At 27.7% G+C, this 17,727-nt stretch overlaps 3 protein-coding genes across 3 annotated transcripts; 2 read left to right on the forward strand and 1 right to left on the reverse strand.

Annotated features, from left to right (window-relative positions):
* Positions 1-18: 18 nt before the first annotated feature.
* Positions 19-4,077, forward strand: Scm (Polycomb protein Scm). The gene is made up of 8 exons (XM_035887393.2): positions 19-535; positions 778-1,068; positions 1,203-1,438; positions 1,515-2,082; positions 2,185-2,373; positions 2,458-3,000; positions 3,138-3,292; positions 3,408-4,077. Exons 1-8 carry the CDS (start codon positions 508-510, stop codon positions 3,540-3,542), a joined length of 2,145 nt encoding a protein of 714 aa, XP_035743286.1. The 5' UTR covers positions 19-507; the 3' UTR covers positions 3,543-4,077.
* A 1,715-nt stretch (positions 4,078-5,792) lies between these two features.
* Positions 5,793-7,142, reverse strand: LOC118450933 (phosducin-like protein 3). Its single transcript, XM_035886949.2, has 4 exons — positions 6,973-7,142; positions 6,577-6,809; positions 6,295-6,496; positions 5,793-6,212 (listed from the first exon to the last, which is right to left on the reverse strand). Exons 2-4 carry the CDS (start codon positions 6,751-6,753, stop codon positions 5,947-5,949), a joined length of 645 nt encoding a protein of 214 aa, XP_035742842.1. The 5' UTR covers positions 6,754-6,809; positions 6,973-7,142; the 3' UTR covers positions 5,793-5,946.
* A 336-nt stretch (positions 7,143-7,478) lies between these two features.
* On the forward strand, positions 7,479-17,683 carry LOC118450856 (uncharacterized). Its single transcript, XM_035886861.2, has 12 exons — positions 7,479-7,573; positions 7,674-8,042; positions 9,645-9,742; positions 10,030-10,176; positions 10,320-10,439; positions 10,641-10,791; positions 11,396-11,525; positions 11,614-11,767; positions 12,023-12,211; positions 12,346-12,465; positions 12,543-15,940; positions 17,540-17,683. The coding sequence occupies exons 2-12, from the start codon at positions 7,688-7,690 to the stop codon at positions 17,547-17,549; spliced, it is 4,872 nt and encodes a 1,623-aa protein (XP_035742754.2). The 5' UTR covers positions 7,479-7,573; positions 7,674-7,687; the 3' UTR covers positions 17,550-17,683.
* Positions 17,684-17,727: the final 44 nt, after the last annotated feature.

The raw sequence follows: 17,727 nt of genomic DNA on the forward strand, positions 1-17,727 counted from the left end.
TTATCTATTACGGAAATATAATGTAAAATAAATATTAAAATTTAAGGGAAAAAAATGTTTAAATCATTTTTTAAATTAATTTAATAGGGAAAATATACAAGTGTTAATACTTTCAAACTTATTAAAGAAATATGTTTAGTATTTCAAATCTACGTAATATCTTGCCCGTGGATTGCGCGGTCAAATCAAAGCAATATGGCGGATTGGCACAATAACTTGTATTTCGGAGAGTATTATTTTGGTTCGAATGAAAAGATTGTGAATAGTGCATATAAAGTTATTCTTAACATTGATATTTATAAGCAAATAGTATCTTATATGCATATATAACAATAGTGTGTATTTTTTATTACATACAAAAGTGAGAGAATTTGAAATATCGAATCTGGGTGTATGTGCTTCAAAATTTATTTCGTTAATGGACATGAAGATGACCTTAATTACTAGGATATATTAGCATTGTCGTGTACTGACTGTACTGTTGATCATAATTTTTTATGTGAAAATATGTCGTCAACTCAGAGTAAAATGCGAGGTATGTTAAACTATCAAAAGTAACCTTTCATTACTTCAAAGAGAATTTATTTAATTATTAGTTTACATTTATTATATGGTATATGATTACATATATTGTAATATAATATCTTTGTAGTATTAATGCATCAGAAAAATCTATTATATATATATATAATATTATATATATAAAATTATTTTTTAACTTTTTAATATAATGGAGATATTATATTTATAAATATTTAATATTATTAAATATTACAGGTCCTGGAAGACCACCTAAATCAAAAAATTCTTGTACTTGGTGTGGAGAAACTAAACAGCCATTAAAATATGTTCTTCCCACTCAGCATGGAAAAAAAGAATTTTGTTCTGAAACATGTTTATCAGAATTTCGTAAAGCCTATGTACGTGGTGCTTGCGTACAATGTGATAATGTAATCAGAGGTACACCAGTTAAATTGGAACAGAAAGATGGTCCTACAAAAGATTTCTGTTCGTCATTTTGCCTTAATAAACATCAAAAGAAGGAAAGTCAAGTTGAAATGAAAAAAAGTTAGTTACCTGAAATATTGCTTACAAATAGAATAATATTGAAAACAAAATTTGGTTACTTAGAGATTTACTATTGAGAGAAAATATTTTATAATTTATATTATAAGATTGTGCATTATATTATGTTTTTTCAGGTAATAAAGATCAATCATCACCTGCATCTTCTCCAATTCCATCCAACTTATCAAATAATAACAGTGTAGCTTCTGCAACACAAGTTTATTCTCATACAAATAATCATACAAATGTATCTCATCCACCATCTACTTCAACTGGTCCATTTCAATATGAAACATATCAAACTTTTGATTGGGATCTTTATTTAAAAGAAACAAATAGTTCTGCAGCACCTGTTGAATGCTTTAAACAGGTATGCTGTAATATATAAACAAAAATTAGATTATTTTTGTTAATGAATAATACATATTATTTAAAATATTTCATAGCACGAAGTGCCACCAACAAATGAATTTAAAATGGGCATGAAATTGGAGGCTTTAGATCCTCGTAATTTAACATCAACTTGTATTGCAACAGTAGTTGGTGTCCTTGGTCCTCGATTAAGACTACGACTTGATGGATCTGATAATAAAAATGACTTTTGGCGTTTAGTTGACAGTAATGAAATTCATCCAATTGGACACTGCGAAAAATCAGGTGGTATGCTTCAACCTCCCTTGGGCTTTCGTATGAATGCTTCCAGTTGGCCAATGTTTCTATTGAAAACATTAAATGGAGCTGAAATGGCACCTGCTAAAGTATTTAAACGTGAACCAAAGACACCTCGTTCTAATATGTTTGAAGTTGGGCATAAATTGGAAGCTATAGATAAAAAAAATCCACAACTTATATGTACTGCTACTGTTGGTGCTGTGAAAGATGATATGATTCATATAACCTTTGATGGTTGGCGTGGAGCATTTGATTATTGGTGTCGCTTTGATTCTAGAGATATCTTTCCTGCAGGATGGTGCTTTAAAAGTGGACATCCACTACAACCGCCAAGACAAAAATGTAAGTTATGTTTTTATTTATTGTATAATAATTGATTAATAAAATGAATTATGTTTCCTATTCTCTTTTTATAATATTTATATAAGCATTTCATTTATACAGCAACAGGTCCTAACAGATTTAAGTCAAGGACTAGTAATGTTTTGCCAGTAATGGCAGTGTCTGGTGGTGGTGCTAGTGGAGAACCAGCAGTTGCTTTGGTAAGTCCAGCTGGTTCAAGTCCACCTCCACAACCAGCTACAGAACCAGATACTAGTACAGCTAATACTAAACCACATCCTCTTGACAATGGTATTTATACAATTTTAAAGGAATAAATTTAGAAATGATTTTCTTAATAGAATAATATGTAAATAACATTTTATAATGTTACAGTTACTATTTATGTGAATCACAATTGTACATGTGGTCCTTATTTCGATCCTCGTAAAGTAAAAGCTATGCCAGCACAATTTGGTACAGGTCCTATATTAAATGTCACAAGAGATATTTTCCAAGCTTTTCTCATGGCAGCAATGAGTCCAAGACAAATGTTAAGTTTGTTAAAACGTGGCGAAGGAGAAAATATCAATTTAATTTTAGAAAGTAAACCTACTTCTGTTAGATTACCTTTATTTATGGAAGAAGAGGATTTTTATGTGTATATCAGGCGGCAACTTGAAGATCTTTGTGCTTGTGAACATATGCTATCCAGGAGAAAAGAACCTTGTAATAAATGTCCAAATACTCAACAGCCACAATCAACGAATTGTGAAGAAACAAGTAATAACAGTGCTGAAAAACGAAGATGGTCGTCTCAAAGTCAACAAACTCTTTCATCTAGTATGCAACAGCAAGCACAGCAACCTGTGCAAAGTATAAATAATACAACACTTTCATCTCCAACACCAGCGAAACAACCACGCAAATCAGTTCCTGGTAAGCAAATTTTATCAGAATTTTCTTATGAGAAAAGTATTTAAAATTAATGATATAGAATTCATTTCATAAAATAATTATTTAATAATATTTAATATAAAATTAAGTACAGTTTCCAAATTTATAATTATGCTTAGAATTGGAAGCTGCAACATCAACAACACAGTCAGAAAATACAGCAAATCGTACACTATCCACAGAACCTGCTGAATGGACCATAGAAGATGTTATACATTATATCGCCCTAACAGATCCTGCATTGGGACAGCATGCAGATTTGTTTAGGAAACATGTAATTTTTCTTTTTTTTCTTTCTTTCTTTTTTTTTTTTCCCTTTTTTTTTACTTGAAATTAAAAATATCATAAAAAAGAAAACATTGACAGTGACTATTTAATATTATTTTCAGGAAATCGATGGAAAGGCTTTACTTCTTTTAAATTCTGATATGATGATGAAATATATGGGACTAAAACTTGGACCTGCTCTTAAGATCTGTAATTTGGTAAATCGTATTAAAGGTAGAAGACATATAATACTATGACTCTCTCGGATATCAAACTATATACAGTGAGGTAAACTGCATTTGAAGTGGCTGGTCAAATTTGTTTTCATAAATGAAAACATTAATATATAAGTTGTTAAAATAATGTGAATATATGAATGAATATAATATTATGTCTAAATATTATCTTTTATCATTATTTTTAGGATTAAATTAAGTAGAAAACAATTTTATAATTTACTTTGAAAAAAGAAGTATTTTTATTTGGAGAAAAGCACATTTGTATTAATTGATTATAACGTAGGCATTTTTATTAATTAATCCACTGTCATCTCATTACAATGAGAACCAATCAATTGATACAACACTAAACATGTAGATAAATAATAAATATAGAAAAATGTTATTTTGTCAGTTAATTATAAAATATTTTATATTATTTTACAGTTTAGTAAAAAAAATGTATATCAGTCAGTGGCTATGTATATATAGCAACTCTCAATTATGTATCTTTTGTAATACAAATTGGTAGTTTAACACAATATTAACCATGCATTCTTGCTCAATTTAAAAAATGATTATTTAATTTAAAAATATGAAATATTTTACAGAATTTGTTAGTTTATATTTTCGTTATTCAGATATACGAAAATTCATTTTTATTCTATTATTATAGAGGAACGTGTTTCTTCATATTTTTGTTGTTATATTAACTTGTGTATGCCTATATAATTTAAAATACTAGATATATAATATCAAAAAATTTTAAAGCTTTATAGTATACATATATATATATTACAAAAATATATATATTTTCAAGTATTCATATAATGACATACTATATAAATACTAAATTCATCATTTATTGAATTTCAATTTATATTCATCCAATTATTAAAAGTGATACTTTTATATTGAACATGTTATATTACAATGATTAATAGTTCCCAAAGTGATATTTAAGATTTTTGTGAATCAATTAATATGATAATTGTGCAAATTGTATGATACAATTATATATAAAAATTTTGCAGTACATCATGAATAAATAATTATTTACGCTAAAAGACACTGACGTTCTTATCCATGTATATCACTGATTCATATTAATTGAAAAAAAATCTAATGTAATAGTATGTTACATACATCTGATGTATACTTTGAAATTTTGAGCAGATGTATTTCGATCTATGTTAGTAGATTATTAAAATTTTTCAAAACTAAGTACTGTTTATGTTTCTTAAGAAGTTAATACTATTATATTTATAATGATAAAACAGATAAATTACTAACAGTGTGACTGTACAAAATATCTATAAGTATCATAATTGTGATCAATATTGCATAAGATATAGATAAGTGTAATTGTTAAGTCTTTATTCTATAAAATATACCTTATTGCTTTTGGTTTAGTTCTTTTTTTTCATTCGTGTTATATGTGCAGTTGTTACATATGCATATATGTGTGATATGTGTGTTTATATATATATATATATTATTATAACACATAATTATCTCTAATTATATGTATACACATACACACACACACACATATATATCTATATATATAATCATAGATTTTGTAATATCAAAATTACTTATAAATATCTGAGTAAAATTAATTTTTGATTGAACAAAAATATTTTTTATTAAATTTATTATAAAAAAGATTTCATATATAGATAGTTAAAAAAGACATTTAAATTCATTATAATCTTATTTTTTATAAAATTGTGCACTTTGTTTAATTAATATCTTCTCTTCCTCTTCAAAGTAGTTCTCTGTATATCATATGTGCATAATATATTTCATGCATTATCCTACATTCTTGCTTTATTTATATAATGAAGTAAAAATATATATAAATTATTAAATTAAATTTAAGTATGTACTTAAAATGCTTATGTGCTTATTGTATTAAGTGCAACACGGAAATGCATACACCATTAAATGTGTGCCATGAATTATTTCATAAAAGTAATTACATTTGATTAAAAATTCCAGTCATTTCCTTAACATTCATTATAAAAAAGAAATATTTTATATAAATTCTAATATCTATAACTTTTGATCGTCCTATATAATTAATTAAGATATATATATATATATATATATATATATATATATATATTATACTTCATATAATCTTAGAAATAATATGCTATGTTAATGTGGCATATTAAAATTTTAATTGCAGATTAATATATATAGTTATTACCAAATAGTAATATTAATAAAGTATTAAATATATCATAAATGAAGATACATTTTTTATACCATAAGATATATGAAATACAGATGACACATCAAATATTTTTATTTAAGATTTCGATTGAAAATAATCAAACAATTTTTATTATAGCATACAATAAGCATTTAAAAAATATAAACTTTAAAACTATTAATGTAAATAAAAATATATGTATTAATAGTGATCATATGTTTAATCATCATCAGAATCATCAGATTCATGTCCTTTAATAGTTTTAGGTTTTACTATATGAGATAACCATGGCTTTTTAGTATTGTTAGAAGAATGTATAAAATCATCATTACAACTAATAGCATTAGATTGAGCAATTCGAACTTCTAATGTTTCAGTAGAAAAATCATCACAATTACCCAATTGAGTAAAACCAACAATGTAGTCTTTTGTTTTCCCATTTACTATAAGTGCTATTGTAGGAATGATTTTTATGCGCAAACGTTCTGAAAGTATATATAGTTATTAACTTTGCCTCTGAAATAAAATAATAGGAATATTTATAATTTTCAAAATGTTTTAATTTACCGGTAAGAAATGGACAACGTTCAACATTCAATTTACAAAATTTTGCTTCCAAATGCTTATTAGCTAATATCTTGAAATGATAGTCTACAATTTTACATCTTGGCGAATCATCTTTATAGAATAAGCAAACAATATTCTGAGATTTCTTGGAAATTTCAAAGAATTCTTTTTCATCTGGTATTTCTGTATATTCTCCATGACCCTAAAATATATACAAATTAGAAATATATTATTAATATAATGAAGAAAAAACAAAATAGTTCTTGTCAATGTTACAAGTACCAAAGAAAGCCAGTCTTGTTTCTGTTTCTGTAATTTTTTAAGTTCTTGCAAACGATTTTCTCTTAGTTTCTCGATATCATTAATATCTAAATTATCCAGCCTCTCTAATTCTGCATCCAATTGTTTTTCAACAGTATTTGCAACTTCAATTACTTTTTGTTGTATAATAGTCTCCATTTTTTTTTATATAATTAAATGTTGAAGTTATATTCGTAATGTGCACCACAGAGAATCTATAAATTATAAGATTATACAAATTTTAAACTTTTATCCATAGAAACAAAGGAAATATTTACAAAACATATAACAAAGGATATACTCTATTAAGAATATTTTCATAATAAATTTAAAATAAGTCAATTTTTAACAAATTTTATTAAGTATAGTTTGCTATACCTTATATAGACATATTTCAAATAGACGCTGCCACTAAGAATCACTTCACACTTCAATGCAAGAAATGAAATGACGTAAAGAATATTCGTATGATGTCATTGACTAAATTTTTGTTTTTTTTTAAGTATAGTTTGATCGATATCTATAGTATAGATAAATCAATGTACTTAACCAATCACTGTATCTAATAGAAAGGAAGCATCAATGAGGTGACTTCTTTAAAAATATAGTGTCTTCATCAATTCAAAGTAATACATACATTTATTATATATTTACATAATCTTTAATTAATATATATGTATATATATACATAAAAAATATGAATTTATTTTTTTTCGTAAACTTTGAATCGTCAAAATATTGATTGAATTTCCTCCAATCACTATTTGTCGTTTTTCTATCATCAACAATACTATTGGTCAGTTTAAAATGATTATAAAGAAAAGAGAGAAATTCGATAGTTCGATGGCGCGCGAACTTCAGAATAGATAGTTCGTTCGCATATACTCGGGGTAAGTAAAATTTCTATGGTTGTCGACTTGCTAAATGGCAACAAAGATGGCGATTTCAATGCGAGCAGTTAGTATTCGTCTTCTGTAACGTAAGTTGACAAGTCCTCGGGCATTTGTAAGTGAGTAAAGGATCGCTAACGGTGTGTGTTTTGTGCATAAAGTGTAATTTCGATCGAAAAAATATGTTAGAGACTTTTTGAAGTATGAGCGAAGGAGCGGATTCGGGTACGCGTATTTGCGAGAATTCGCTTACGACCTTGAACACTGAGGACAAACCTAATGTGCCTCTATCAACGACGACTACGGGAACGACAAAGAGGACGACGGAGACGACGGCGGAGACGAAGGCAACGACTACTACGACAACATACACTGGTAGAAGGCCACGATTTGGTACAGGCAATGTTCCGAAATCCCCATACATATGGATTGATGGTAGACAAATACGGAGCGCTTTAGCATATACGAAGAAATGGCCTCCCCGACGAGTGAGTTTCCCAACAAATGACATCAATTTGGTTACGGGATATTTGGAGCCGCCTAATCCTTGGAGACACGGTGAGGACAATCATTTATTCTCTCTTATTTATATTCATTTTTTTATTATTATTTCTTAGCAGAATAATATTTATCTTGAATTAAAGAGTCAGTAAGTATTAATTGTTTTTTTTTATTTATGTTCATTATGTGAAATTGTCTTCATAATGATTTCTTCAATGAGTATGTTATTGTATTGATCCAATTTTCATATAAAAAATTGAGACAATTGTCTTATCTCTTATTTGTTTTGTTAATTAATATAGTTGAAGATGACAATCATTTTGTATGATATAACTGATAAAATTTATGTGATATTATAATAGAATTTGTTTCATCTCTTTTCTACTTACAATTTTTAACTTAATTATTAAATATTACTACAATTTAATATTGTACTATGAAATTAAATCATCAATCATTTTATTATATGTTATTATTTAATATTATGATTCTTAGAAATTATATATTTAATGCAATAGTTTCTTTTCTGTCCGTTCATCCATCCATCCATCTATTATTGTTACAAAAAAGTTGTAAGAACTACTGACTATAAACAATAATGATTTAAATATATCAAAATAAATTATATATAATATATAACGATTACTAATTGTAGTATTAGAAAACAAAATTAATTTTATATATTGAAACAATGAAGTAATTAAGATTGAATTGTGATTGTATCTTGTAAAATTCATATATTAAAAACTATGTATCTTTCCCAAAAATCGTGCAAGTTACTATGTGTTGTATTAATACTTACATAAAATGAAAAATAAGAAATAAGTTTAATAAATATTGTTTAATTAATCATTTATTGTTGATCGTTGAATTGAAGTTTTATTTACAATTAAAAATTATATTTTATGCGTAATGAACTATAATACTTAAATTTTTTAAAAAGATAAAATTCCTATATTACATAATAAAAAAAATACTTATTATTATTAATTATGTATATTTATTAATTTTTTTTTTTATGTAGTTCTTAATTACCTCTTTGGTTATATATTTATGCTTTGTCACTAAGCTATCAGACTTTTTTTATAGACTGTGCCAAGAGAAGGATGTTTAGGATTTCACAATCTGAACGATGTACTAATTATAAGTTTGATGCAGAGTTAAAGTATGTCTATTATACTTAGTTAAGTACATTTAAATTTGATCTAGAAGGAGTTCAAGTTATACAAAGTTGCCATATATTGCAATATCAAATGCAATAAGTATTTTCGTAGTATTTAAGATTATATTTATAATTTATATATCTAATTCAGATGACATAATACTATAAGAAGTACGATTTTATGATCATTTTATTAGTTAACTTCATTTAATAAAAATAATTTTTAATGATGTAAATATATAGATCTATATATGACTATTCATAGATACTATCATAAGTATGGTAAGTTGATTATATGATGGAGTTTATATAATTGAATTTGAAATACGATTCTTAATATAAAAAAATATTATTAAATTTTATATATGTGCAACCACATATTGTATTTGTTTATTTGTTCTTTATGTTTAATGATAAAAAGTGTTTTTAAGTCAAATACTCATGTTCTTATTTAATACTTTTTTTAGTTTCAACATAATATCAATACTTGTTCACAGCTGAAAATGTGAATCGTGAGGACTTGATCACAGCGTATAAGGAATCCTGCAAACGGCACAACACTGAGCCATTGGAAAAAGTTTTAGCTCAATTAGAGGTATAGCTAGTTTATAGTGTCAACAGCTTTGTTATATTATCAACAACGAAGAAACAATATCTAATAAAAATTAATTAAATATAAATATTTCTTCATATTTAAAAATATTCTATTATATAATGTAATTATTTGATATAAACTAGATATATAACAATATCTATATTTATAAATATTAATTATTATTTTTTTATCATATTAAAAAATAAAGACATTTAATGATGATATATTTATGTCCTTTAAGTAGCCTTTGTTTATAATTACAATTAATTTTGAACTTTTTAAAATAGAGTTGGGATTTGTCTGAAGAATATAATAATGAATTTAATTTAAAAGGAGTAAACTTGGATCTGAATCATTCAGAAACATTAGAAGAAATTCTTAAAAGAATTCAATTTAATAAAATTGACTTGGAAGCTACATCTTTAAACGATGAGGTATCCACAAGTTCTCTCTCTCTCTCTCTCTCTCTCTCTCTCTCTCTCTCTCTCTCTCTCTCTCTCTCTCTCTCTCTAAGTTTTATTACCAAGTATTTTATAAAGACATACTGTATATTATTAATTCTAAATTTTCATTACAGAGTTCTGTAATATTATTTGATATGCTAGAATATTATGAGTCTGCAAAACATTTGAACATTTCATCTAATTCAGATATTGGTGCTCGTGGTTGGCAAGCATGTTCACATATGATTAAAAAGGTTGATATGATTATGTATATTTCAACATTTTTTTTGTAGTTTCTAATTGCATATACATGTAGTTTTGTTATTACCATAAATTTAGTAATAGATGAATAGCAAAAAATATTTTCACCTACAAATATTATTGCGAAGTTGTATGATTAATTTTTTTTTCATACATTATTCCGTGTTTAATTAATGAAATCATTATTTGTCTAGACCCAATGTTTAGAACAGCTTGAAGCTAAGGATGTAATGCTTAATGAACAGTACATGAATATTTTGAGCCGCGCAATACGATTAGTCTACCATCTACATGTCCTTAAATTAGAAAATTGTGGACTATCAGGAAGACCTATCGTCATACTAGGTATTTATTATATTGCACAATTTATTATTTCTGTTATTTTGCAGATAAAAATTATAAGGTGATTGGGTTCTAATCCTAACAAAAATACATCACATATTGTTATTATATAAGATAAATTTTTATAAGGTACATTTTTTCTTTGTGCCTTTTGTATGGTCCACATATCATTTCAATATACAAAAAATGTATAAAAATCTTCTATATTATTTTTATTTTTATATTAAAAAAGTAAATGAAATTTATGCAAAATATAAAATATTTATTTTATATTATTTTATATTAATTGAATACAAAACTCTGATTATAAAACCTTTTTCTGCAAGGTGGTATTTCATGTATTGATGTTGAATGCACTTTCATTTTTATAAGTGCAATCACATAGAAAATTGTTCATTTTATATTTGTATAAATGTAATTACTAATTAATTATATTTGCTGTTCTAACATTGTTCAGTACAATTGCTTTTTCTCATGCTTAACAGTCTTTATTCATAGTAAACATTTAATCATCCATATGTAATAGAAAATGATAAAAATAAAGTTTTTGCAATAAAAAATATAAAACTTTTAATTAATGGAGATAATTATTTTTTTATCATAACAGTTACAGCTCTGAAAATGAATACAGGGATAAGAGAACTTTACTTAGCTGATAATGGACTCGATTTATACGATGCTATACAGCTTGGATCTTTATTAAGGCTCAATAATCACTTACAATTACTTGATATTAGGTAGATAAAATTGAAAAATTATGCAAAATTGTATAAAATGAATTACTCAAATAGTGTAAAAATATAACATGTATGTTTTTCCTTTTAGTAATAATAACATTCAAGATAATGGTGTGCAGGATCTATTAGAAGGACTTATTAATCAAGTTCATGAAGATAAAGATGGCAAAGGATTGAGTATACTTATATTATGGAATAATCGCCTTACTAAAAAATCATCTCCGTACTTCTCTCGCATTATTGTGAGTAATTTAATATATTTAATTATTTTTAAATATACGTTTGAAGAATATTATTACATATACATTGTGTATGGTGCGTGTGAGTGCGCGCGCCTGTCTGTGTGTGTGTGTGTGTCTGTCTGTCTGCTGTTTCACCCTCTCTCTGTATGTGTGTGATCAAAAGTATTAATAGTAACTTGTATTGTTTTTTTAAACTAATTTGAGTCATATCTCCATGTATTATTTTGGATAAAAAAATGTTTTCTTTATACTCAGTCATTATCAAGGACACTGGAAACATTAAACATTGGACAGAATATGTTAACCAGTGAAATGTTAATCACTGTGAAGGATTCCCTTAAACAAAATCGTATTCTTTTACAATTGGGAATGCAATCCACAGATCTGACATGTAATGGAATAATTGCTTTATCTGATGTAATTGAAAATAATCAAGTTTTACAGGTATGTAACATGTAATTAATTGGAAATAATATTTGATAATAATTTTTTCGATACTATATTTTTATGTTATATTTAGTTGAATATTATTTAGTTTTATATGTGTAATATAAGTATATATATATATACTTCCACAGAGGATAGATTTGCGAGATAATAGTATACAGATGACAGGAATGAAAGCTCTTAGTGCAGCTATGCAGAAAAACAGGAGTGTTATACAATTGGATCTAGATGACAAGCCTCGGATTAAAATAGTATGTATTTTTACGTTCGAAGGCATTTTTTTTTTGTTTTAATAATTTATATAAATATTTTTTCACAATAATTTTAGGATGGAACTTTACATCAATATATGGACGTTGTGGCAGAAATTAGAAGTTATTGTGCACGCAATAAAGAAAATCAACAGATGAATGAGAATATAGGGGATTCAGAAAGTCCAAGACATCATAGCAGATCCTTTAACGCGAGTAACCGTAAGATCTCGCTTACTTGTCAGACACTGCCATGTCCTTCATCACCCATGACTTCAGTAACCATCGAGGATACCGGGCGATCGACGCTTGAACCGAAACGTACTAGTGGGGGTCGCCTCCGTTCCCCGGCTCCTAGTCCTATCCCCTCGCCTGTCGCAAGTCCAATACCGAGTCCTTCTAGAAGTCGATTTGTTGTGTCTCGAGTTTCAGAAGCATCGTTACGTTCCACAGATTCCTCAGCATCTTCATCTCCTGTAACTCCAACATCGCTAGGACCAATGTCCACGTGTTTCTTTCCTTCCACAAGTGGAACATCTAGGTTTCGTGTGTCACTCGTTGAATCATCAAATTGTACATCTACACCTAAGTCTGTTTTCGCTTCATCTAAATCCAATGTTACCATCGGCTTTAACTTCAAAGTCGATTCAGTAGAGTCTGTGGATTCGGATGATTCAGATAATATATTTAAATCAGAGACAGAAACAAATAACGAAAAGAAACAAGGTGCACAAATTGCAATAAATAGTGAAATTAGCACGACTCCAATTAATGTTAATAAACATGATAGTATACAACCATTGAATATATCTGATAATACAAATGAACAGAGTACAAATGAATGTTTCACTGCTAGTAAGAATACTAGCGAAGTTAATACTCAAGATAACTTAAATGTTTATACTGTCGAACATAAGGAAGATTCTAAAGACAATCAAAGTGAAGCTCTAAAAGAAGAAACGAAAGATACTTCTGCATTAATATTTAAGAAAACTGATAATTGTAAAAGTGAAATTATAAAAGATGCACAGATTGATTTGAAAGATAATATTGAATCAGGTGATCTTATAAATTTAAATAAAGAAGAACCAAATATACAGGAATCGGTAGAAGATATACTGTCTGCAAAATCACAAATTCCGCTATCAGGAAATAAAGGTACTCCAGTTCAGAAGCACACTTCCGGTTTAGAAAAGCTTCCCAGTTTATTTCAACATAAAGGAAATTTTTTTTCAGAATCATCCAATATTAGCCAAACAGATTTTAGAAATTTATTGCAAGGTAGTGTAAATAGCGTGTTAGCATTTGGTGATAAATTTCATCAGTATTTCAAAGACGGGAAAGCAAACTGTAAAACTAATACTTCTGGAACATTTGCAGACATTGTATCTTTATCTTCTAAAAGTAAATCATTAAAGTCATTAAATGTCACACAATTACCAAGTATACAAACATTAACAAGTATGTTTGCTTCATTTAAAACGGATACCAATACGAATGCCTCAGAACAACAGTCATCCAAAAAGTGCTCCAATCAAATAAAACATGCACATCAGGGATATAACGAAGGAAAAATGAAAGAAAAAGATTTTAAAGAAAAATCATTACATTATAATGTAGAATCATCCAATTACGATAGTAGAAACTTTAGTAGCGATAAAGAAAAGGAAACTAGTGTATCTAGTTTAAATATTCAAACGTTACCTGATATTGTCCAATTAAAAGATGACGGGCATGCTAGCAGAGATTTAATAGCAGAAGAAAATAGTGTTACCTCAACCGTGGTAGTAAAAGCTTGCTCTAAAACTGTAAATAGTGCTTCATCGATAAATGTTCCAGAGAGCAAGATGACTGTATGTATACCTAAGTTAAAGGATATACCTGAATACTCTGTTTTAGAAGTAAGTGAAAATATTATTGAGAAAGAAACCATAGGATATGAATTGGGGAACATAGATTCTGTAAAGATAGAAAAAGTTTGTGATAGAAGTTCGACTGACAGTATTAATTTGACTAGTGATGAAATATCTTCATCTTGTAACGTGACATGTGATATAAGAGTCATAGATAATGTAAATATTGTAAGTATGCTCGATGATCCAGTAAATTTGCAGACTACTTCTGAAAAAGATGTTGCAGATTCTTTGCTTCTTAATACTTGTTGTAAGAATGACGAAGTAGCATCAAATATGCATGTGGATGATTATAACCATGGTGTAAATGATATTTCAATGATAAATCATGATATGTTAGAAATTAATGTAGAAAAAAAGAAAAATTTTAATAATGAAGTTACCAAAATATGTAGTGTTAATATTAACAAAGAAAATGAAAGATGGGTCGACTTAAACGATGCTTTAAGTCAGGATGTAGGAGCAAATACTTGCCATGTGGATATAGATCCACATTCAAAGAGTACAACTGTAAATAGTAAAATAAAATCATGTATATCAGAGTTAAGTCTTACTTCTAAAGATAATGTTGATGATTTTAATAATGTTAATGCACAGATACATCCAACTGCTAATATATGCACGGACGAGGCTGCAGTTGCTTTATGGAAAGAGGATACATTAAATGATCTTATTACAGAAGAGACATTGTTATCCAAACCAAATAATATTGATGCATGTCCAATTGTATCTAAAGATGTTAAAGTTAACAATTATATAGAAAATAATATAAAGAAGCCTTCTGGTAAGGAATCTGACTTTACTATACTTCCAACTGTAATATTACCACAGATAAGAGAAAATGTTTCTGCCTCTGTTAAAAAAACTCTTCAAGATTTTGAAAAATCAGACTCTGAAGATCTTATATTTTGTATTACTGATATATCTAACGATGGAAACTCTGTTAAAGAAGAAACACATTTACCTAATATAGTTTCTGACGCATGGCAACAGAATGCAGTAGAAACAGAAACTTCATTTTTCGATCTACCTCAGACATCTCATTCGTCTACAACTTTACTTATTAAAAAGCCAGAAAATATTCATAGGAATAGTCAAGATTCAGGAATCGAGGAATCCAATTTGTCAACTTCAGAAGATAACATTCCAGAGGTCGTTCAGCCGCAACATAAAGAGAGTTTCCAGGAAAGCGTTGATTCCGGAATTGAATCTGAATGTTCATTGGTATGTGTTAAAATTAATCCTAACACAGACGATACTGTTAAAAGCGAAATCCCGAAGAAAACATCGTGCAATGTTGATGACAACGCTGAATGTCCCCGTAAGCGCATTAATGATCTCACAGATTTCAAATCTGATATCATTGAACATATACAAACGAGAAATAATGATACTGTAAAAGAAGTAAATTATTCGTATCTTGAAATGGTAAAATGCGCAGTGGTTACGTCTACGTGCTCGATAGGTGGAATAGAAATCACGAATAATGCGGCGGTTGGAACAAATTCTGAAGAAGATGATAGGATAGTTGCTGAACCGCCTGTAGTTTTTCATGTTACAAGGTAAGTTATACATGTTGGCGGAATAATATTTTCAAACAAGCAATTTGAATATTTTCTTTGAAAATAAATATTAAATAAAAAAAAAAAAAAAAAAAAAAATTGGAAACGAGATATACACGTCTATCTTAACGATATTTTTTTCGGTGCATTTTTTATTTCGGTATAATTCTATTTGAATAAAATCGAAGATAAAGATAAGATAAATGCAGTTGATTAATTTTGTATTCATATCAAAGTTTTAAGGGGTAAAATCGCTTTTCAATGCATTTTCATTTGTATGAATTATTCTTTAACTTGTGGATACTAACGTTAATGCATCGCACAAATGAAAATGAAACAAATATTTTGCAAGTTTTGATATCGTCGATAACAAATCAATTATTGTCTGCAGCTTTGACATTATTTACAATATATTTTTATGATTTTTCATAAATCTTTAATTATGCATAAATCATATACAAAGCGGTGTTATTTGCATTCATGAAGGCAGATAAAAAAAGATTCGATACATCTAATGCATACATGTAGCGCTCTGCAATATATATATATATATAAATTTTTCATATATATATATATATATATATATATATATATATGAAAAATTTAATAACTCGGTGCATAACATGCCTTCATCATACTTATTTCTTTGCAACTCAACGATTGATTAGGCTGCAATTCATCATATACGCAAGTCATGTTTTTATTTCTGCAAAATGTGTGTGTCGTCGATGGACCAATTCATTGCTGCATTTAAATACATTTTGATGGAACATATGGAATCAATTGCTCTTTTAATAGTGCCTCGATATATATGCTGTTGTGCCAGAGGAAAATTGGGTTGGCTGGCGTTCCATCATTTTCTACGTTCGTTTTCAAGACTACTATACTTGCTTATTTTTTTTGTAATTTCAAATTAATCCTTTATTATGCCACGCTTATACCGTACAGTAATGTCTTTGCCTAACTAATCGAGAGCGCATATATTATTTTCACAAAGGGAAATATGGCCCTCATTATCATTCATTTCATTTATATCATTTATCAGACATATCCTTCATTAATGAAAACCTAGCAGAACTTTTTTTTCATTTACTAAATTATACGAAGCTAATAGAAAAATCATATCGTTGGTACAGTAAAGTAAAAATAAAACATTATGCATTTCTTTTTCATAATAGTGAATAATGATCGAGTGTTTTTACTCCTTAAAACTACATTCTATGCTTTCAACTCACATGCAATTATAATTGCATCACAATGATTTTTCTTTTTGGTTTTTACAATTAACAATAAATATTTTATTAATTTCTATGTTCTTTGTTTATCTGGTGAATAGAAAAAATTAAGCTTTAATAAAAAATCAACTGAATTTAATGTTAATACGTCGTTGTATATTAATTATGTGAAATATTTATTTACTTTACTGTATCAGATAATCCGGTCCTCGTTAGAGAAGAAATTTAAATTAATTAAATTAATTAAGTCAAAAAAAAAAAAAAAAAAAAAAAAAAAAGATTCAACGCGAGTAGTATACATAGATATCTTGTGATTGATTTGTGGTATTTCGTAAAGTCAATGTTAATTTGTTATTAATTGTAGTCCCAAGTAAAGTGGACCACACAGAGGACAAAGAGGAGGATGAAGATGAAGAGGACGAGGACGAGGACGAGGAAGAGAACGAGGACAAAGAGACAATTTACGACGACGACGATGACGACGATGAGATAAATGAACTCGAGGAAACGAAGAAACAGCTCGAGCCAAAGTATCGTCGTTATGTCAACTGG

This window comes from Vespa mandarinia, chromosome 8, assembly GCF_050613455.1.
Source record: "Vespa mandarinia isolate Hongniang chromosome 8, ASM5061345v1, whole genome shotgun sequence".
In the NCBI taxonomy this organism is placed as follows: Eukaryota; Metazoa; Arthropoda; class Insecta; order Hymenoptera; family Vespidae; genus Vespa; species Vespa mandarinia.